This window comes from Podarcis liolepis, assembly GCF_965112155.1.
Source record: "Podarcis liolepis genome assembly, chromosome: 9".
NCBI lineage: Eukaryota > Metazoa > Chordata > Lepidosauria > Squamata > Lacertidae > Podarcis > Podarcis liolepis.
The window spans coordinates 2,052,195-2,075,313 of NC_139564.1; the positions used below are offsets into that span (position 1 = coordinate 2,052,195).

Here is a 23,119-nt window from a genome sequence, read left to right on the forward strand (position 1 = left end):
ATCTGTCAAAATGTTATTTTTGCAAATGGAAATCAAATAGAAATAGGAACTCTCAGGGTTAAAGGTAAAAGCATCAAAAGCCTACAGAATACGGCTGATGGGCCTGCAGCATCCAGTGACTAAAGGAACTCAGATGCTGGCAACAGAATGCCCAGCTTCATACCAGAAAATTATGGCTGCCACCTGCACTGGCAATGGCTACCTGCCTGCTAGTGGCTTAGCTGCAGTGCAAACCACAGCTGCTCAGCCAGCTGGCCCCTGGAGCCTTAGAACGAAGACACGAGGGCCTGCAGTCTGAGTTGAGCCGCTCCTGACTTCCGGTCTGCTGCAGAGGACAATGGCGGTGTGCTGAGTGTCGTCCACGACACGGAGCCGGCAGAGAGGCTTGGAGGGCAGCGCTAGAGTTCAGCGCACCCCCAAAAAGCCCTCACGTGAGTGTGGAGACACAAGGGTTCCAGTGGAGTGAAAATTCCCCCCCCCGGCTGCCCAATCAATGTTAGGTCTGAGTTAAGCAGCTCCTACATATACTGGTCAGTGACAACCAGTAACCTAGGGTGGAAAGTATTATTCCGGGGCTGGGTGAGGTGGGGGGGTACTGTCAGGGATGAGATTACTGCAGCCTAATTCTCATTACTGAGTATTCATGTTGAGATTGAAAGGTTACCTCTGTAACAAAGGGCAGTCTTCTGGATTCCACTCAGGATGCCTATTTCAAGAAAAGCCAACAAAACAGCTGTGTTATTCATTTGACACAGTACACGTACTCCATTCCATTATCATTCAGGCAGATTTCTAAAACTGTCAAGTACTTCTCTCTCTTTTGTCCAAATTATTAATCTCTTACTACTGATCTTCTGGGGAAGTTTAAAGGTGATTCCATGAGGATTCCCTGACTCTTTGACCCAGTATTCCAAAAGCTCCCTGGCATGAGATTCAGGCATGTAAGCAACGGCTGTACTGCTTTTAGCAAAGCCCTGACGTGTCCAGGCAGTGATTTTCAAACCATTTCAAATCCTCAATCTATTCCCAGTAAATTAAAATGAAAGGCCTTACCGCTGGCGTAGCTCATCACATTTCTCAGAGTGTGCAGCAGTGCGCACGTGCAGATTCCAGCCCTACAGGGAGGGAGGGAAGAAATCAGCATGAGAACATAAAAAGCCCGGCTGCTAGATGAGAACAAAGCGTCACCTAGTCAGCCAGATGCTTCTGAGAAACCCACAGAAGGGCCCTCCTCTGCTGCGGAGCAGCAACTATTAAAAACAACAACAACATAACGGTATATACATAAGTTCCACTTAGTGATATGCCCAATACCCATTGATGGGGCTTCCATCTAAAAAACTGCATAATCTCATCATTTAAGGTCATGAGAGTCCGTGGCAGTGCTCAAAACTAGCCAGGGTCCAAGCACATTTTGCACCTGGCTACCAGACACTTACAACCAAGTGGAGATGCCTGGATGCCAGGATGGCGCCTGACGTCTCCACAACCTGGAGGTGCATGCCTGGGGATCCTTGGATCGTGATAGTTTTCACACACTAACACCACATCCTGTAGAATTCTATCAGTTATATTTTGGTCCGTGACACCATTCAGAAAAGGAGGTAGGAATAGGCCGGTATATATGTGGAATGTCCCTGCACCAAGTGATTTATCTTCTTTAAGTTCTTAACCTGGCTCAAGGTTGTTACTTGAACTAGCCAGATGTTTAACTGAGAATCAATTAGTTAGTCCATCATTGGACTTTAGATCCATCTGGCCCCAAAATTGCAACTACACATTCCATTTTGGCAACTGACACCTTGGTTTAAGAAGCCATTTGTCACCTAGCTTATATATCTGAGTTTCTACAGCAGAGTAGAAACACACTCCCCTGCCCTTCAATCCTGTGTATGAGTTTAACACTGGACAATGTTCAATACTGTGCAATGCATTTAATATTCAAACAGACAACAGCAGCTCAAAGTCAGATAAGACAGAGTCTTCTATCATTCGTATGTTATATTCTAACGCTATAATGCTTTCTTTACCAATGTTTCTGACTGGACTGCAACCTTAATCCACTGTCTACTTTAAGTCCAACTTCCTTTGATCCCAGAAGCTACTAGAGCAAGTTTAATTATAGACAGAGGAAGCAGTAGAGGGAACTGGGAATCCAAAGTCAATTGAGAACTTGTCTATCGTAAGGCAGCTTTTACAGGTGAAACCTGCAGAAATAGCCAGTCACATTGTGCAAATCAGACACACGCAGTATTTATTCCCAAGCTTCTTGATTGTTGGACATCTTACGGGAATAAAATCTACAGATATCCAGAAGTCAATTAAACCCAGTACATAGAACACGTTGCGTACAAATGTATGTAATGGGGGGGGGGGAGTGACTCACCTTCAACTGTTCACATTCTACATTACACAGAGAACACACATGTGGAAATATTCTTGGAGATGCAGCATAGTAATCATTCATCATCGACGGAGTTGGCAATCTCTTCAGCTTCTGGACATCTGCCTGTGAAAAAACTGGAAGCCAAGAGGCTTTCACCACGCCAAAAGGTGACTCAATAGGATGCTGAGGTTTCTCATGGATTTTCTTCTGGCCACTGGCAGGTCCAGGTGGTATCTCGGCTCCTGCTGGAGGGAGGCATAGCCCTGGCCCCTTGTTGGAAGCATCCATGGGGGGAAAGGACTGCGTACTTGATGTGCTTCTCTGGAATCCCATCTTTCGTAACAGCTCTTCTACCACCTTCATTTGACTACTGGTTAAACCAAAGGGCGCCGAAGACATGAGAGTCGTCTGCTGTGTTGGAAATCCTTTCATGTTCCCCTCAGTTGATGCATCAGAATTATAGTCTTTGACCTCATGAAGAGTTTCAATATATTTATATTTGCTTTTATGCCCGTAGTCAATTACCTTGCACTTCACCATGCTACCACGACCATCGTCACTGTGAAACATTTCCTTTTCTCTGCTCTGAGAAGGTAAACTTGGTAACTGATGAGTCATTTTGCGCATTCGGATGTCCCTCAAAATTAAAGGCATGTTTTCTGGTGTCAGCTGATCATCCGGATACCGACTAAGTTCCTCCAAGTCTTCATTAGATAAGCCAAAGTTTGCTAAGATGCTGGAAGCATTCTCGGTTGTAAAACGGTTCTGGATACGTGTGGCTTGTTGTGCAAACTCTCCTGAAGTGATCTGGCTACTACTTACAAGCGGAAAGTGAGTAGCACATCCCTCTTCCCTCTGGTGCCGCTCTTGTCTAGGATCCATTCCATGTTGCGTGACCTGAACATTTGGCCTTGGGAATCTTGCCCTCATTTCTGGTTCCATGACCCTTTGGGGCATTCTGGGAGGAGCAGACGGGTGTGGCCTTTGAAGACCATCCGGTCCCGGTCCCGGCCCCAGAAAAGGGCCACGCAGCATTGGACCAGGTGCACTGGGTCCCCTCGGCCTTGGAGGCATGTTTCCTCTAGGGTTAAACATGGCAATTTTCAGAAATGCTTCATTTAACAAAGCGTAAGATGCTATAGAATGGGTTGAAGCTACCGAGTTCAACTGGTGAAAAGCCAACTGTGTCTTAATCTGAGCAAGCTGCAAAGGAGGAGGAGGAGGAGGAGGAGGGCCCAACAGAAGTGGGCCGGCAATGCCAAGGTTCAGAGAATTCACAAAAGGTGCAAAATTTTCCAAGAACACCACAAAGCTGAAAGTTAAACACACAAAAATTAGATTACATTTATTTTTAACCTACTTTCTAAAATGGTTCTACTGCCTGTAAGTAAATTGTTTGAAAAACACAACCATTTCGTTTTTTTCTCAATAACAAATTGTTTTAGCAAAGGGGTTGGGGGTTTTACTCATTTGTCAACTGAAAGTTATTTCATATGTGTTTCAACGCACTACAACTTTTGAATTTAAAAGGCTTTATATCCCACTCTAAACCAACCAAACAAGCACTTTCAATTGAAAACCCATGTGATTTTAATGCATTCTAGCCACATATCAAGTGTAATTTAATTAAGCCGTTAGAAAAATAAGATAATAATTTACACTACAACGATATGCAGAGTTCAATTATTATTATTATTACTAGACAGCAGGTTCCATTCAATTCAATGTGACTTACTTCCAAGTAATTAGGTAAAGGATTGCCCTATAAAACAATGTATTTGACAATGAAGATGTGCTACAACCACTATTTATGTGACCTCATCAAGTAACAAAACTAGAGGATGTTTGAAACTTTGTGGCAAGAGCTACATACAATTTCCCAACGAAATGGCTTCAACAATTTCAACACAGAAATTGCTTAAAGATACTATGTGGGCAGGGGAAAATCACAGAGTAGCAAGTAAAGTGCATTAACAGACCACCTGGTCCATTTCCCTGGCAGGACCCCTATCAAGTAAGTTGTCAAACTACCATCAGTCTCAGTAGCCTGCTATATTGGTGACTTACCAGTCTTTAGAAAATTCTTCTGAAGGTTTACCTACCACTGTTATCTAATATAATTTCATAGCCTTCCATCAGGAGGTTCTAGCCTTGATATGTCCCAAAATCTTTTCTTTCTTAATTTATGATGAGTTAAAAAAAATATTTGGAATAACTTTTTTAAAAAGACCAGAGGCATTTCTGTTAAGTATTGTTGGCAGGGACATCCCAAATGCCTTTCAGGAGGTATTTTTATATGCAACGGCTGCAGCTCGGACTTTGGTGGCAAAGGGGTGGAAGGAAGAAAATGTCCCAACAATAACGGATTGGCATAAAAAGCTACAAGAATTTGCTAAAATGGTGCAGTTGACAAATAGCCTGAGAGGCAATTCAAAACAAAAATTTATGGTAAAGTGGGATAGATATAAGATGTATGTTCAAAAATACAGTAAAGGTTCGCTATCTACGCTAGCATTCAATTGACGTTGGAGAGAGACTGAGTTGAGAAATAAGACTAAGAGCACATATTGATATAGGAATGTATTAGATAAAATGTAAAGAAATATACAATAATAAGAGTACATTCCTTTGTAAAAAAGGAATATACAACAGGATAGATAGGAAGTCCAAAGTGTTGGTACATATATGATTTTGTAATATTTTGTCCTTGTTTTTTCTTTCTTTAGGTATATAATCTTTGTATACATGCAGAAAATTGTATTATAATGAGCCTTGTAATGTAACATGATGTTTACCAATGTAACATAAGAAATTAATAAATAAATAAAACTCAAAAAAGGGGGGAAAACCTTTTCTTTCTTAGACCGGACGTGTTACACACCAGAGGTGTCAACTTGTGCCCAAGATCGAGGTGGCCCAGCGTGTGTGTGACATTGTGCGCTCAGAACGCATCATGCTCATGTGAGGTCATGCACGTGACACGCGTTACACATGCAAAGTCGCGTCGCCAGGAGGGGCCCAGTGGGAAGCCCAGCGCAGTGCGGCTTCAATGAGTGAGCAATTCCTCCTCTCTCTCGCTCAGGAGGAGCCTGCCACTGAAGCCGCACCCCATTTGGCTTCGCGCTTTGCCTCCTCCACCCCAACATTCAGGAGGCCTGGCCCCCTCCCAACAGATTTCGAGGGAGCCAAAGACACCTCAGCCCCATAGAGTTGCTGCGCATGTTACAAGCAGTTCATGTTTTCAAACAGGCATTAAACATAAATGTGAAGGCCCATAAAAATCCATGAGAAAATAGTTTACTTCACACACAAAATTCTTCCAGCTTCCGCATCTAGTGAATTCCACAAACTGATGAATCGGAAAATACACCAACACAATCGGGGAACAAACATGTAAAGGTTGATAAACCCATTTCTATTTGTGCAAACTTAATAAATACTTCATACATTTTATGCCTGTGTATAATGATGCACATCTGAAGAGGCCAAGTTTAACTGCATATGCAGAGTTACTGCTGGTACTTCATGACATTATTTTCTGCTGAGATTATCTGAGAATATGTGCAAGCTACTATACTGCATGTTATGCAAAAAGCTTTCCTGCTTTAAGCTCATGAAACATTAAGTTACAGTTTGGCAAATTTTGACAGCTCCCGTAACTTTGCATCTATAGACTTGTGTGACAGAACCAAAAGGAGGGGGCAATAGGCAGCTAAGTGCTTCTGCTAGAGCAAGGACCCCTTGGGCAGCAGAGCAGAATTTTCCTCTCCTGGTGCATCCCCTAAATCTGTTCCAGGAGTTCCCTTAACCCCACAAAGGAGATTAGAGGAGGCTAGAGGGAAAACGATAGGCTCCAATGTTTAACCCAAAATCCATGCATCTACAAAAGTAATTACGCTGGACACCACCAACGTAAGATAGACACACATACTAACCAATGTAGACCTGGCTGACAAAAAGCAGGCAACTTTTAAGGGAGTTGGGGAAAGGAAACTAAATTTTCTAGTTTTCTGTGAAACAAAAGTAGTTGTCACTCCAAATGTTCAGCCCCTGCAGCATTTTTGCTAAACTCATTCATACAGTTTTAAAACAAAACAAAAAACCACTTTGCTGAGAGCACTGCAACATCCCCCAGCAATCTAAGGAATCAAATGCTGAACCTCTATCAGGCATTCCCTACAAGGAGCTCAAAGTGGCCTCCTATGTTCTTCCCCCCTCACTTCTCCTCGAAGAAAGCTGATGAGGAGGGTTAAGAAGTGAGAGAGACACTGGCCCAGGGCCACCCATTGCACTTCATGGAGAAACAGCAAAGCTAATCTCGGTCCCCCCATCCTAGCCCAACGCAATAACCACTGAACCACAATATTCCTAAATATTATCACAAAATAGTCAAATGTGTTTTACCTCAATGTATCCATTTCTAAACATATTTTACATTTTTTAATGTGTTCTAAGATGCTTGGAGACCTTGGGGTAACACCAATCAATAATACTAACACTATCCCAAACTATTATTATCATATGTGTTTCGGTACTGCACCATAAAATTCAGATAAATGCAAAATCTGAAGTATATAAGTATGTTTCAATCTGTGTTTCAGTCAGTGACGTGAGAATTGGGTTAGTCTGCTTAAGAATGCAGAGCAGGGGCAAATTCACCTCTAGACCTGTGCAGAATTGTGATTAAGGGTAAAGGGGAACCCTGACCATTAGGTCCAGTCGTGACCGACTCTGGGGTTGCAGCGCTCATCTCGCTTTATTGGCCGAGGGAGCCGGCGTACAGCTTCCGGGTCATGTGGCCAGCATGACTAAGCTGCTTCTGGCAAACCAGAGCAGCACACGGAAACGTTGTTTACCTTCCCGCCAGAGCGGTACCTATTTATCTACTTGCAATTTGATGTGCTTTCGAACTGCTAGGTTGGCAGGGACCGAGCCACGGTAGCTCACCCCGCCGCATGGATTCAAACCACCAACCTTCTGATCAGCAAGTCCTACGCTCTGTGGTTTAACCCACAGCGCCACCCGCGTCCCTTAGTATTGGGATTAGAGCTGCACAATTTTGTTGCCACCTTGTGGGCTAAATTAGCAGTACTATTCATTTTAATGAAGTCCACCATAAATTCATGATCTTGTTTCTGAGCTGGGGCTGATGCTGCAACTATGGTGGATATTTGAAGATCTTCTATCTTCAAATATCCACCATAGTTGCAGCATCAGCCCCAGCTCAGAAACAAGACTTTTTAAAGAAACATGTAGCAGTTACTTGTTGGATTTTCCAAGGGGACTCACAATAAAACATTGTAGTGCTTTCTGTTCAGTGTTCTAACTCAGTTTTAGGATACAGTGGTACATTGGGTTAAGTACTTAACTCGTTCCAGAGGTCCGTTCTTAACCTGAAACTGTTCTTAACCTGAAGCACCACTTTAGCTAATGGGGCCTCCTGCTGCTGCCATGCTGCCACAGTACGATTTCTGTTCTCATCCTGAAGCAAAGTTCTTAACCCGAGGTACTATTTCTGGGTTAGCAGAGTCTGTAACCTGAAGCGTATGTATCCCGAGGTACCATTGTACTCCATTCCCACACACAGCATAGAATCACAGAATTACAGAATTGTAGAGTTGGAAAGGGCATTTGAGGGTCATCTAGTCCAACCCCCTGCAATGCAGTAATCTCAATTAAAGAATCCCCGATAGGTGCCCAAGCAGCCTCTGCTTAAGAACCTCCCAGGAAGGAGAGTCCACTACTTTCTGACGAATTCCGTTCCACAACGCTTACCGCCAGAAAGTTCTTCCTGGTGTTAATTCAGAATCTCCTCTCTTGTAACTTGAAGCTATTGTTTTGGGTCCTACTCTCCAGAGCAGCAAAAAGCAAGCTTGCTCCATTTTCCATGTGAAAGCCCTTTAGATATTGGAAGATGGCGATTAAATCCTATGAATTACGCTCTCCTTTGAAGCGGGCCAAATGCATTTTAAGACAAGATTTTGTTGTCTGAAAATATGCAGTTTGAGGACTTTTAAAGGCCATTTAAAGCATTAGGGCCATTTAAAGACATACAAAACAATCAAATCAAAGATGCATTTCTGCACCCAGAGGGCTATCGTCACTGAGAAGAGCATACAGGTTGTTTTGTTGCTTGTGAATGACCTCTTGCCTCTCTTATCTAGCGATGTCTATTTTCAACTTTTAAGACCCGAAGAGCCACAGCATCATTTAGCACAGTTCCAGGGAAAGAAGGGAACTCACTTTCTGCCTTTCCCTGCTGCCTTTAAAAGCCCATTGCTATCTTTCAGTTGCCACATGGCCACCACTTCCACCTACTGAACTATGAATAGCATGACTGGTATTAGGCAGGTGCCTTCACTGCATCCCTTTGGGCGCCAGCTTTTGTTGTGCCATTCTCTCACAATCAAGCGGTGTATACATTTCGTGAAATGAACCAATGAAATGAAGTGCGGGAAATTGCAGTCAAATATAACTAGCAAGTTTAAGACTAGATAATGCACGAAAGGGTTGAGACCACAGTATTCCAAGACTCAGTTGGTCACCTGGAAGAAAGTTAATTTTCCTCCTTTGTTCATTCTCTTTCACCGTTTGAACTCACCGAGATAGGACATGCTCAGACTGCACATGCAGAAATGTCTTTCTTTATTCTGTAAACCCAAAATTTCTACCTGTGTTATATCCCACTACGGCACTGGAAATGCGGGAAGGTCTCTGTATGAATGTAACACCTTTAGGGAAAGGAACACAGGTGCTCAAGGCAAAACCAAGTTACCGCAAGGATCAAATGTTAACCAATTCTAAAGAAGTTCAATTCTTTAGAATTGATCAGACTGAACATGCAGAGATGTCTTTCTTTATTCTGTAAATTCCCTAGATCAAGGGAAGTAATAGTGCCACTGTATTCTGCTCTGGTCAGACCTCACCTGGAGTACTGTGTCCAGTTCTGGGCACCACAGTTCAAGAAGGACACTGTCAAACTGGAATGTGTCCAGAGGAGGGCAACCAAAGTGGTCAAAGGCCTGGAAACGATGCCTTATGAGGAACGGCTAAGGGAGCTGGGCATGTTTAGTCTGGAGAAGAGGAGGTTAAGGGGTGATATGATAGCCATGTTCAAATATATAAAAGGATGTCACATAGAGGAGGGAGAAAGGTTGTTTTCTGCTGCTCCAGAGAAGCGGACACGGACCAATGGATCCAAACTACAAGAAAGAAGATTCCACCTAAACATTAGGAAGAACTTCCTGACAGTAAGAGCTGTTGGACAGTGGAATTTGCTGCCCAGGAGTGTGGTAGAGTCTCCTACTTTGGAGGTCTTTAAGCAGAGGCTTGACAACCATATGTCAGGAGTGCTCTGATGGGGTTTCCTGCTTGGCAGGGGGTTGGACTCGATGGCCCTTGTGGTCTAGTCCAACTCTAGGATTCTATGATTCAATTCAGTAAGTTACCACACATTGAAAATGAAGGTCGTGAGACCCATTTCCACTAGCGAATGAGGTTTTGATCTGGGGAGTGCAAACCACATGCCAAGAAGTGAAACATTCAGTTACACCCTAGAAGCCACAGGAAATTTCTTCACAGATTTTATGGGCTCTTAACTTAGCTTGGCAGATTTTGCAGGACTGTAGTATGAACATAGTAAATTATACGGAGTCAAGAGAGCTGATCCATCTAGTGCAGTATTGCCTATAATAACTAGCAATGGCTTGCTAGGGCTGTCTTCCTGCCCTATCTTGAAATACCAGGGATATACCAGGCAGATGCTCTATTCCTAAGCTATGGCCTTTCTGTACAGTATAATATGCTAAAGAGTAAACGGAGTACTAGGAGCACCAGACCCATGTTGATAACCAAAGCTGGTCCTGTTCTGGCCATATGTTTAACGGTATGTGAAGCTCCACGAAGGCCTTCCCTTCCCCCCTCACGGCTTCCCCTCACGCATTGGGGGGGGGGGAGGGGGGCCCTGGCGGCGGAGCCCGAGGCCTGAGGGACTCTGAGAAGCGGCTTCGCGGGCGCCGAGGCCTCCCTCCCCTGCCTCCTCCCCCGCTCCTCCTGCCCCCCGCTGCCGCTTCACCTCCGCCGGGCTGGGCCTCGGGTCCCGCCTGCGCGGAGGGAGAGACGCTCAAGCTGCTGCTGCTCCTTCCTCTTCCTCCTCGGCCGCTGCTCTGAGGGGAACAAGCGACACGGACGGCGGCGCCGCGCCGCGCATGCGCGCCCGGGTGGTTCCCGGATGGGGACGAGCGAGCATTCCAGCCAGCCAATCCGCTGGCGGAGAGGGGGGGTATTTAAACTGAGGCGGCAGCCGAAGAACTTCCTTTTGGCTCGCGGCCTCCGCTAGAGGAGGTTTAAAAGAGCGCCCGGCCCCGCTGTGTCGCTGCAGCCTCTGAGGAGAGGGAGCGCCTGACCAGAGAGAGCGGGCCCAGAAAGTACCGTACTTTTATTAATGCCTTGTAATTTTGGGGGACTAAAAATTTCAAAAATGAGGGGAGATTCCCCGCCGCGGTCGCTGAGGGGGTCTTTGCAGCCCCGGCTTTGGGCAGAGCTGTCCACTTTGCCCTTTACTTGTGAGGAATCCTATTCAGAATAAGGGAATTTCCCTTTTAAAAAAGGGAAACGTTGGCAGCTGTGGCTTGGAGCCTCTCGCCCTTCTTTGCTTCCTGCCCCCCTCCTAGACTAGTGTTAAAACAATACAGCGTTAAATATCAAAAACTTCCCTGAACAGGGCTGTCTTTTAAGACATTTTCAGCTTCTGCCTTCTAGGAGAAGGTCCAGGGTTATAAAGACTAGGACTAGCCGCCCGAGAAAGTTTTTATTCAAATGCGATTTTGGTTTTAAACGCAGTGTAAGGTAGTCTCTGTGGGAATATATTGTATTTAATTATGGGGTATCAGAGTTTGGGGGGGGGGGTTAACCAGGCTGGGATAGCAGGCTTGTTGGTTTCTGAATGTCTGGTGTCGATTTTTTTCCATTTCGTTGTTCTGTATGGGACAATGACTATAAGGATGATCGTATCCTGTCTGTCTCGGTCCAGCCTCAGACTCACCGGGAGTGTAAAAGCATGTGGGAGACTTCTAGCTGCAGGTCCACACGTGTCTCCCACTCCCCTCCTCCAAGGAATGGGGGAAAGGCACGAATTGTTGTTGTTGTTTAGCTTTTCCCCCTCCATGTTTTGTTGTTGTTGTTACAGATAGGTAGCCGTGTTGGTCTGCCATAGTCAAAATAAAAAAATTCCTTCCAGTAGCACCTTAAAGACCTATCTGAAGAAGTGTGCATGCACACGAAAGCTGATACCAAGAACTAACTTAGTTGGTCTTTAAGGTGCTACTGGAAGGAATTTTTTTATTTTGTTGTTGTTGTTTAGTCGTGTCCGACTCTTTGTGACCCCATGGAAGAGAGCACGCCAGGCCCTCCTGTCTTCCACTGCCTCCCGCAGTTTGGTCAAATTCATGCTCGTAGCTTCCAGAACACTCCCACCATCTCGTCCTCTGTCGTCCCTTCTCCTTGTGCCCGCCATCTTTCCCAAAGCGCTAATTAGGAGGTCGTTAAAAATAGGGGAAAGCCACCCACATGCGCGGTGGGATCAGGCAAATTATACCCAGGTCTTCCCAAACCTTGTGGGTAGGACTTTGCAGATGCTCCCTGCCTGCCAGAAGGGAGCAGCTTTCAGCACAGGTAAAGGTAAAGGGACCCCGACCATTATGTCCAGTCGTGGCCGACTCTGGGGTTGCGGCACTCATCTTGCCTTATTGGCCGAGGGAGCCGGCATACAGCTTCCAGGTCATGTGGCCAGCATGACTAAGCCGCTTCTGGCGAACCAGAGCAGCGCACGGAAATGCCATTTACCTTCCCGCCGGAGCGGTACCTATTTATCTGCTTGCACTTTGACGTGCTTTCGAACTGCTGGGTTGGCAGGAGCAGGAGCTCACCCTGTCGCGGGGATTCGAACCGCAGACCTTCTGATCGGCAAGTCCTAGGCTCTGTGGTTAAACCCACAGCGCCACCTGCATCCCTAATTAATCAGCCATTTGCCTCAGTGCCTCACGCCCCACAATAGCTTCAATTAGATTTATTTTTAACTACAATGCCATCCATAGAAATGTATGTACCAAGGCTGTTCCCGCTTCAATTTTCCATTTCCATCCCCTTTAAAAAAATATTTAAAACACATTAAACATTTGTAAGTGAAAATGGTTCCAAGTCCGTCCGTCCCTCCCCCGCAAACTTTCTGCATTCCCAATGCAACTCTTTGCCATCAGCATTTATGCTGAAACAAACTGGCAAGGAAAATATAAAAAGCTTGTGGCTTTGTAATAAGTCCAGACAAATGATAAAATAATCCTGGATATCAAAGAACACACTGTTTATTTACAGAGTCGTTTCTCTTGTGCATCAGAACCATCAGTTCCCATAAAAAATTCTGCATTTGTCTGCCCTTTCTTACAAAAAATATACATATATATTATTTAAAAATATACTTTTCAGTCCCTCTCCCCCTCCCCATTTTTCTTTTTTACCTAATGTCATCCGCTCTTCCTCAGTAGCATGTTGAACGCCTTTCGACCTGAGGGGCTCATCTACCAGCGTCATAACTTTTATATGCCTGTTGTTTTTGTCCGTGGAGTTTTCTTGTTGAAGCAATAGGTTTTTTAACGTAATTTTTTTATTTTTTATTTGGAAAGGATAGGAAGTCAAGTTTATGTACAAAATTATTGTAGGAAGACATATTCTTTTGTTGGATTTTTGCTTTGACAAAACTGATTTATGTAAAATAAGGAAGATATGTCTTTGATTTATAGATGTAATTATGGATAATAAAGCATGTTTTTTTAAAAAAAAATGTCCCCAGATTCATTGAAAAAAATATGGTCACCATACCCAAGGGTCATCCAGACCAACCCCTGGCCATGCAGGAATGTCGACATCACCATAAAGACCCTCATGGTGCCTCACCACAGGGTGGGGGTGAGTGCAGAAGGTGGAGAAACAGCAGCTGAGTGAGGGCTAAGCCCAGGAAGCCCTCCTGCATTGAGCAGAGACAGCCCCACAGTGCTCTTTGGCTGCAGCTTCTCCCCCTTCCTGACCTCCATGCACCAGCTGAGGCTCCCTCTGCAAGCCATCCCACCCCCCAAGGCCAAGAAGAGAAGAGGAGCCAGTGTGGTGTAGCGGTTAAGAGCAGTGGACTCGTAATCTGGTGAACCGGGTTCGCTTCCTCGCTCCTCCACATGCAGCTGCTGGGTGACCTTGGGCCAGTCACACTTCTCTGAAGTCTCTCAGCCCCACTCACCTCACAGAGTGTTTGTTGTGGGGGAGGAAGGAAAAGGAGATTGTTAGCCACTTTGAGACTCCTTCGGGAAGTGATAAAGCGGGATATCAAATCCAAACTCCTCCTCCTCCTCCTCTTCTTCTTCTTCTTCTTCTTCTTCTTCTTCTTCCTCCTCCTCCTCCTCTTCCAGGTGACATGCCAAATGAAACCCACCCACCTTCAAAAATCACAACATACTAATTCCATCTCCACTTTAAAAAAAATAATTGCAAAGGAAAGAGTCCTGTAATACTCCCAGGAAAGTCCCTAGTGGGAAGGGGTCTCAGCTGTCCCAGCTCATCCTCTCTTCCCAAGCAACAGTGATGAAGAGGGGGAATCTGATAACCCTGACATTCCTAAGCTGTTCAAAGAACCACATGTCGCCGATAGACAGTTGAAACTACACAATAGTACCCAGGCTATACACGGACATTGTCCCACTGACTTTTTATCTCAATATCACACCTTTTGATTCAGGAGACCTGGACCAGGGATTAAATATATCATTAAAGGGACATCGTTCTTTTATAAGGAAGGCCAACACTGGGCTTGGGATCACCATTGTTGAGGAGCGAGGCAGGTATGGCTTTGGGGGCAGATACAATAGCCGAAGGAGCTTGAGATGCGGAGATGCTCGAACCCCTTCCCATCTGCGCCCCATCCTGGGGGATGAAGGTAGGGTGAGCAGGGATTACCTACCTCTGTCACTGGTGTCTATAGGCAATAAAACCGCTACCCTACGAGACTTTTTCACCTTGCAGGGGGTTGACCTGGCTTGTGTGACAGAGACCTGGGTGCACGAAGGTGAAACAGTTGCCTTCCATGAGATGGCACCCCTTGGGTTTCTCCGTCCTTCACCAGTCGCGGACTGTGGGTCGAGGGGGAGGGGTAGCACTGTTAGTTTGGGAGGATTGCTCTTTCAGGGCTCTGCCAGCACCATCGATGTCCGGAATTGAATGTGTTGGCCTGGTGTGGGGCACGAAAGAGAGCTTGGCTGTCTGGCTGGTGTACCAACCACATAGCGTACCGGCAGCCATCCTGTCAGGCCTGTTGGAGGCGGTGGCAGACTGGGCCTCGGAGTTCCTAACCTATTGGTTTTGGGAGACTTCAACGTCGCATGCTCGCGACAGAGGCTCAAGAACATCTTATAGGACACTTAGGAAAGCCTATGAGATGGCAGTGAAAGCTGCTAAGAAGTCCTACTTCTCAGCTTCCATTGCATCTGCTAGCTCTCGCCTGGCACAACTTTTTAGAATAATTAGGTCGTTAACGTCCCCAGAGGGACAGCCAAATTTAAATATGAATTCGACTCACAGCTGTGAGGCATTTGCGAGCCTTTTTGCAGAGTGTCTTGCTGCTCCGCCAATTTGGATACAATAACAGAACTGGAGACCCCTCGACTGTCCTCTGGTCCAGTATTGGACCACTTCGATAGGATACCCCCAGCCGATGTGGACAGACTCCTCCTAGCTGGAAGGCCCACCACTTGCCTCCTTGACCCATGCCCGTCCTGATTAGAGCGTGTCCAGATGAGGTGCGGATCCCCCTGGGTTATCATCAATTTGTCCCTCGGCTTGGGGACATTCCCAGGGGAGTTGAAGGAGGCAGTGGTGCGTCCGCTCTTAAACAAAAAACATCATCAGATCCTTTAGATCTATCCAATTACCGCCCGGTTTTGAACCTTTTGTACCCGGGCAAGGTAATTCAGAGAGCGGTTGCTGAACAGCTTAGTAGGTTTCTGGATGAAACATCGGCTTTGGATCCATTTCAGTCTGGCTTCCTTCCTGGTTATGAGACTGAGACTGCTGTGGTCACCCTAACAGACGACCTCCGTAGACAGCTGGATCGAGGTGTGTCGGGACTGCTGATTCTTTTAGATTTGTCAGTAGCCTTCGACATGGTCGACCACGAACTTTTGGACCACCGCCTTGCCGACGTAGAGATTCAGGGCACAGTCTTACAATGGCTGCACTCTTTCCTTTCAGGTCGGGGACAGAGGGTGGTGCTAGGGGAGCTGTCGCGGCACCCCTTGGTGTGTGGAGTGCCGCAGGGCGCAATCCTCTCTCCGATGCTTTTTAACATTTTTATGCACCCCCTTGTCCAGAATTTTGGGCTGGGTTGTCATCAATATGCTAATGACACCCAGCTTTATCTGTTGATGGACGGCCATCCTGACTCAGCCCCGGACACAATGACCAGATGCTTGGAAGCTGGGGCTAGATGGCTGCGTGGGAGCCGGTTAAAGTTAAATCAGACAGAGGTTCTCCGGCTGGGTCGGGATGACATGGGGTTGGGGGGCCAACTCCCATCTCTTGCGGGGGCTCAATTAGTGCCAGCGCCTTCTATCAGGAGTTTGGGTTTAACCTTCCACTCCTCTCTCTCTATGGAGGTTGCAGCTACAGCAAAGGCGGCATTTTTCCACCTTCGCCTTACTAAGCAGCCGGTTCCTTACCTTTCTCGCTCTGATCTAGCCACAGTAATCCAAGCGACGGTCTACTCCAGGCTCGATTATTGTAACTCACTCTACACAGGGCTGCCCTTGAAGCTGACCCAGAAACTCCAGCAGGTGCAGAATTCCACTGCAAGGCTCCTTACGGGGTCCTTGCCACAGGACCACATTCATCCAGTACTATACCAGCTGCACTGGCCCCGCTGGAGTACAGGGTCAGGTTTAAGATGCTGGGTTTAACCTTTAAAGCCCTATACGTCCTAGAACCCTCGTACTTACAGGACTGCCTCTCCTGGTATGCCCTGCAGAGGACCTTACAGTCCACAAATAATAGTATCTTGGAGGTCCCAGGTCTCAAAGAGGTTAAACTGGCCTCAGCCAGGGCCAGGGCCTTTGCGGCTTTGGCCCCATTCTGGTGGAACGCTCTATCGCGGGAGACCAGGGCCCTGCAGGACTTGACATCCTTCTGCAGGGCCTGCAAGATGGAGCTGTTCTGCATGGCCTTCGGTCCAGGCCCAATTTGACCTCCCTCTATGGAACCCTGTAAGTTACCTCTTTGGCCCTTTTATTGGCTCATGTGGGATCAGCATGGATAGCTGGCCCTGATGAATACTTGAGGTTCCCAACCCCTATGGTTGTAATTCATAGGCAGTTACTTAATTTTATCCTGATTCTAATTTTTAAACTGTATTTTAATCAATTGTTTGATTGTGTTTTAATGTATTTGATATTTGATGTTAGCTGCCCTGAGCCCGGTCTTAGCCGGGCAGGGCGGGGTATAGATAAAAATTTACTTCCTTACTACTTACAGGTGGTGGTGGGAGCAGCAGGTTGAAGTGGCCTTCCCCACGGGCAAAAGGAACCCCAGGATGACCCCACAGCTTGGGAGCTACTGCCTACCATGGTCTTGGATTCAAACAGAAATCAAGCCTGGTCTCACTGCGTGTCGAGACCCCGGGCCCTGCAGCCCCCTTAGATAATAAAAAAACAGACACAAATATTTAGGTTAATGGGATAAAATGGGCCATAACTTTATTGGTTACATATGTGAGCGGTTTGTCTTAGGCATTGGGCGAAACCAGACTATATCCTGACTCCTGCCTGTCTGCAGGGAGAAGAATAATATCCTAAGAATAAACCACCGGTAGTGGGAGCCCTATGATATACATCAAATTGTGGCACCCCCAGGGTCCCCGAAGGGGTTGTGGCATGGCCCTAGCCCACGCCCAGGCTTTGGACAGGCACCACACACCCGGATCCCTTTAACAGGATACCCTTAACAAGGAGGGGCAGGCGGAGGCTACAATCTCCCCTCCCATAAACAAGACTTACCCAATGCCTAACCGCCACTCAAGCCCCAAAGGATCGCTGCCAACACCCTCACACCTGCAGCCAATCCCTAATGCCCTTGACGATATCAACCAGCCAAACATCACTTCCCAAATCGGAAAGGTGAACGCCGTCGTTATGAAACAAGTCCTCCTGCTTGTAAGTAATGTTGGGGTGTCGTATCACCCGTCCATTCAAGAGCTGCACCTCATATCCCACCCTACGATTAATAGCTTTCCTGGCCTTGTCGATTCTGTGCGGGCGGGAGCAATCTCGCCAATGCCGCCTCACCAGCATTTCAGACCAGATTAAGGTCATGTCTGGGAACAAAACAGCCAGTTTAGCAAAGTCCTCTCTCATGCTTATGTTTAGGTCATTGCCGTTCCTTTGACCCAGGTCGTTCTCTCCAAGTTGAACAATCAGAGCGTTGGGGGGGCCATGCAAGGCAGCTCTGGCCATCACGATTGGCATAAGCTCCTCCCATTTCAAGTCACACCTTGTGACCCAGGAGACACTGACATTTTCAGGAAGCCCTAGGCAGCTACCCAAGCCAGTATTGATGGCACGCACATGGGCCCAGTGAATAATACAGTGTCCTACGATCCATATGTTTATCTCGGGGCAACCTGAAAATAAAGGAGTGCAGAGCATGATTACCATGGGTTCTTGCAGATATACCTTCTATATGCATCAGATCTCCAGCATCCCATATCCTTGATTCTGTCGGTTGGCACACCCCAATGGGCAGACATCATGGCAGCACCAATCCTAAAGGAATGCACAGCAAGATCCACAGCCGGGAGACCACAGGCCTGGAGAGCTTTCCGCATCACCGGGTAAACTGGTGTCCAGCCAGGCGAGAGCGATCTTGGTGAATAAGGAAGGGGCCCGGACCAGGACCCCTGAAGCAGGGGTATCTCCTGGCATCCTTTACGGGACACGGGCCCTTGTGCTCTGATGCCGAGAGTCTGATGAGGGCTCCTTTCCCTGATTTTAGATTGTTGGGTGCATATTACCAATTCTAAGACAAATTTATGTCCTCTAACAGTAACCCCCTGGAGGAAATGCCTGGCTCACCCTCATTGACAACTTCGCCCACTCTGAGGGCCCCGAATAATGCTATGACATATACTGCCAAGACAGGCGAGACTTGTATTTTAACCAGCAAATGACTGTTAAAACCCTACAGATATGGTAAAGGAGGTCAAAAGTGATCGTTTTTCTACTCTCCGTGTTTGGTGGTTGAAGTCTACCCCAACATTCATCGCCCTACATACCATAAATGCTGCGCAGGGATCAACAGGAAATACATTTGCTGAAGAAGGCAAGAGCAGCAGATTGGATGGATAATGCTTTAGCCATGCGACCTAGCCTCCAGAGGTGCACAAGGCAATACGTGATCCTCCGTAGGAGGCTGGCAAGTTCTGAGTTAGATTTTGTGCGGAAAGCAATAAAATCGGACCACGCCTTTTTGTAGGATCTAAGCATGGATGGTGCAAGAGGCAGATACTCCCTGCATCACGTCAAGCTTCCAAGAAATGCTCTGGTAACTGCTGGGGCTCGGGCGCTAAAAATGGAAAACTATCCATCTGGAACTGAGATAATGCGTCAGCCATGTTGTTATTAACCCCCGGAATAAATTTGGTGGGGAAAACGATGTTCAAACCCAAACACAACAGGACAAAGGAGCAGAGTACTGAGATACTCTAGCAGTCCCGTGCCTAGTGCGTGGGGGAGAAGCACCAGAAGCTTGCTTCTTGTTGGCAGGCATAGCAAACAATAAAAGACAGCTGCGTATACACAAGATTGCAAACCACTGAGGTCAATAATGTCTACACTGGCAGGCAGCCCACCTGAATCAAATATTGTCCTCACAGACTGGCAGCAACACCAATCAATATTGCCTACAATAATGGGCAGCATGAACCAGGGAGCGCGGCTTAGTATCAATAAAGTCTACACTGAGAGACAATGGAGTACACCTCCAGGGGAGGAGACTAACAGTGCGTTAGCAACACCAAAGTGACCTGCCTGGGGCGTAAGCCAAATCATCATCATCATCATCATCATAATGGGTTGTCTCAAATGGTTCGCCAATGGAGTTCCACTTGTGCAGCAGGATTGCTTCCTCTCGCTGTGCACCCCCCCCCAAAAAAAAAAATTATCTGGAGACTCCACAAACATTTTGGAGCAGTTTTTGAGTGCAGAAGACCATGGGAGAGGGGAGAGGAGGAGGAAGTAGTTCTAGTGGGATGGAAGCACTAGCTACGACTCATGGCAGGTTTCTGCCCAATTTGCACACACAATTTCCTTTTGGCCACCATTATTACCCAGCTCAATCCACTGGCGATTCCGCGACCGAAGTCTTTAAGGGGATGAAAAAGAGGGAAACAGCCTGTGAGCGAAAGAGCTCTTATCCCGAGCCATCATTTCAAGAAATGCCAAAAGAAACTGCCTTGACAATCCGCATTGGTCTGTTTCCTGCAGCTGCTTGTAAATCTTGTTTTGCATACTTGACAGACGCCAAAGTCAGGTCCTGGACCACCATTACCCCAGGAGGGGAAGCCCAGCACACAGGAAGAGCAACAAAAGCTATTTTAGCAAAAGAAAACGTAACGCATAATGAAGTGAACGCAATCCTTAATAACAAAAGATGATTGAGGAGACGGATGCAAAACACGCAGGAGAGATAAGAAAAGACTTCTTTGTGCAACACACTGTTAAACCACAGGAGGCAGGAATGGCCACCAAACTAGATGGCTTTAGGAGAGGATTGGACAAATTCATGGAGGTGGAGAGGGCGATCGATGGCAGAAGATGCTGGACTAGATTGGCCCCCATAAGGCTGATCAGGCTCTTCTTTTTTAAAAAAATAAATTGTATTAACTTTTCTAAATTACATTTCAAAATATGCATTTAAATAACCTTACATCTATGACTTCCCTTCTTCTCCTTCCATGGTTCATTTTGCATATCATAAATCCCTGCATATTGCACATGAACTAAACCATTAGTAATCCATTGCTACATCCATCAAAACTTATTTATACTGTTAAATTTACCTTAATGCTACCAGATTCTCATAGAATCATAGAGTTGGAAGAGACCACAAGGGCCATCGAGTCCAACCCCCTGCCAAGCAGGAAACACCATCAGAGCACTCCTGACATATGGTTGTCAAGCCTCTGCTTAAAGACCTCCAAAGAAGGAGACTCCACCACACTCCTTGGCAGCAAATTCCACTGTCAAACAGCTCTTACTGTCAGGAAGTTCTTCCTAATGTTTAGGTGGAATCTTCTTTCTTGTAGTTTGGATCCATTGCTCCGTGTCCGCTTCTCTGGAGCAGCAGAAAACAACCTTTCTCCCTCCTCATACATTCAGTAAACAATTTTCAGTCTTGGACTACTGCAATGCGCTCTACGTGGGGCTACCTTTGAAGGTGACTCGGAAACTACAGCTAATCCAGAATGCGGCAGCTAGACTGGTGACTGGGGGCGGCCGCCGAGACCACATAACACCGGTCTTGAAAGACCTACATTGGCTCCCAGTACGTTTCCGAGCACAATTCAAAGTGTTGGTGTTGACCTTTAAAGCCCTAAACGGCTTCGGCCCAGTATACCTGAAGGAGCGTCTCCACCCCCATCGTTCTGCCCGGACACTGAGGTCCAGCGCCGAGGGCCTTCTGGCGGTTCCCTCATTGCGAGAAGCGAAGCTACAGGGAACCAGGCAGAGGGCCTTTTCGGTGGTGGCGCCCGCCCTGTGGAATGCCCTCCCATCGGATGTCAAGGTGATGGACAACTACCTGACATTCAGAAAACATCTTAAGGCGGCCCTATTCAGGGAAGCTTTTAATGTATGATATTTTAGTGTTTTTTGGTTTCTGTGGAAGCCGCCCAGAGTGGCTGGGGAAACCCAGCCAGATGGGCGGGGTACAAATAATAAATTATTATTATTATTATTATTATTTTTAACCAACAGGCTCTTCTTAGGCAATAATTAATGCAGCATTCACCAAACTGGGCTGATGAGCACAAAAGAGCTGGAGGGCACCAGTTGGCAAAGGATAAAATAATGGAAGGAATGCTGCCTTTAATTACAAAATTACAAATTTAATTACAAAAACAGATGTCATTATAGGGTTGGGAGGATCTCGCATGTCCATTCATGCGCTCACTTCCAATGCTCCTGTTTCCACACTGGCCCATTCAGCTTCTGCCGCCTGGCCTCCGTTTGTCGAAAGTGTCCCTTGATATGTGTCTCCACTACCCTGCATTAAATTAGCTTAACTAGATTTCGCCAGCTGTCATTTAGCAAGCTTTGAGGGTTCATGTCGAACCCTTGTGGCACTTGTGGACAGCCCTCTGCGTTTTTTTCAGAAGAAATATCCGCCTGGAGATCAAGGACAATCCAGGACGCTTAGCTCTGCTCCAGGGCCAAACATCACCACAAACTTGTCTAATCCCTTTTGAAGCCATCCAACCTACTACACAGCCCCCATATTGTCAAAGGCAGAAGCTGGCACAGGCAGTCTACTTCCTGGGCAATTAAAAATATATCCCTGCTTGTAGAAAACAAGCATGTCAGGGACGGGTTGAAGCCTAGCCTAGCCCCAATGTGTTCATTTTCTCTCTGTAGGAAATGGAAAAGCTTTCGACCATGTGAACCATGACACATGATGCAGTCTGAGATGGCACAAGACTATTACCCATTTAAACCATAGCAAAGTAATAGCATGTCAGATCTTGCATCATCCTGCTGCCAAGGCAGAAGACAGGATAGTGTGCCTCCCAATTTGAGAGAGGGGATGCAGCAGAAAAAGACAAACTTGTTTTTCTAACTTCAGCCTTCAAGTTCCTGGTTACGCTGCAGACCCTTATCAAAACCAAAACACTGAACTCTCCTTCACTGCATAAATTCCCTGCTGCTCCTGAAGAGGTGCCAGGCTTGCTGAAGTTATCACCTTCCCCTCCTCGCCTCTGCACTGAAGCTCGGGTTATGGAAAACCTCTTCTGATTTTCCACACAATCTGGTAAGATCCAATTCAGCACATAAGATTGAGCTTTTGCAAGTCACGGAGAGAAACTCTCGGACCCCCGGGAGAATTAATCAGTGGGGGTGAGCCCTAACTTCCGACTCGCCCTGCAGCAAACGCCATGCCCTCCCACTTTTTCAGAAATCCCCACCCCAAAGAACATCCTAAAATAACAAGGAAGTGGCTGCTAAGGCAAGCCAGGGGCCTTGGTTATATGCCCAGGGACCAGACTGAGTCTGCCCCCTCGCTTGAGCAAGCGGCCAGGATCCACTTCCCAGGCAGCAAGCTCAGCCCAAGAACCTCCTTTGCTGCCCACAAAGTCACCCAAGGGGCCTCCCTCATCAGATTGTTCATGGTGGAGGACGTGCCGGCACTCAATGGTGCCAACCAAGGACAGGGAGCGCAATTATGTGACCATGCACCCCCCTGTCCTATGGAACCCCCCCCCCGCTAAATTCAATGAATAAAGAGACAAGGCAAGTAGTATTTGGGTAAAATCAGGTCATGGCTTTATTAACTACTGGGGTAAGAGGTTTCACATAGACATCAGGGAGAACAAACAATTTCTGGCCCGTCTGCCGGAAGGACTTAATTTGGGGTCAACTGGAAGTGAGCGAGTTC

The 23,119-nt window shown here is 46.6% G+C and overlaps 1 protein-coding gene and 1 long non-coding RNA gene across 2 annotated transcripts in view; one reads left to right on the forward strand and one right to left on the reverse strand.

The window, feature by feature from the left end:
• LOC310714800 (uncharacterized protein) overlaps nucleotides 1-10,589 on the reverse strand; it is a 33,007-nt gene extending 22,418 nt beyond the window's left edge. Inside the window, exons 1-4 of the mRNA XM_083520458.1 lie at nucleotides 10,461-10,589; nucleotides 2,387-3,698; nucleotides 1,054-1,115; nucleotides 665-706 (exon numbers count right to left, since the gene is read on the reverse strand). Of these exons, the coding sequence (XP_083376584.1) occupies nucleotides 665-706; nucleotides 1,054-1,115; nucleotides 2,387-3,481 (1,199 nt within the window). The 5' untranslated portion in view covers nucleotides 3,482-3,698; nucleotides 10,461-10,589. The remainder of the gene's footprint in view (nucleotides 1-664; nucleotides 707-1,053; nucleotides 1,116-2,386; nucleotides 3,699-10,460) is intronic.
• The window catches only part of LOC310686051, a 424,340-nt gene that overhangs the window by 386,374 nt on the left and 14,847 nt on the right, over nucleotides 1-23,119 (forward strand). The window contains exon 2 of the long non-coding RNA XR_014515682.1: nucleotides 16,786-19,704. This is a non-coding gene — a long non-coding RNA (uncharacterized lncRNA). The remainder of the gene's footprint in view (nucleotides 1-16,785; nucleotides 19,705-23,119) is intronic.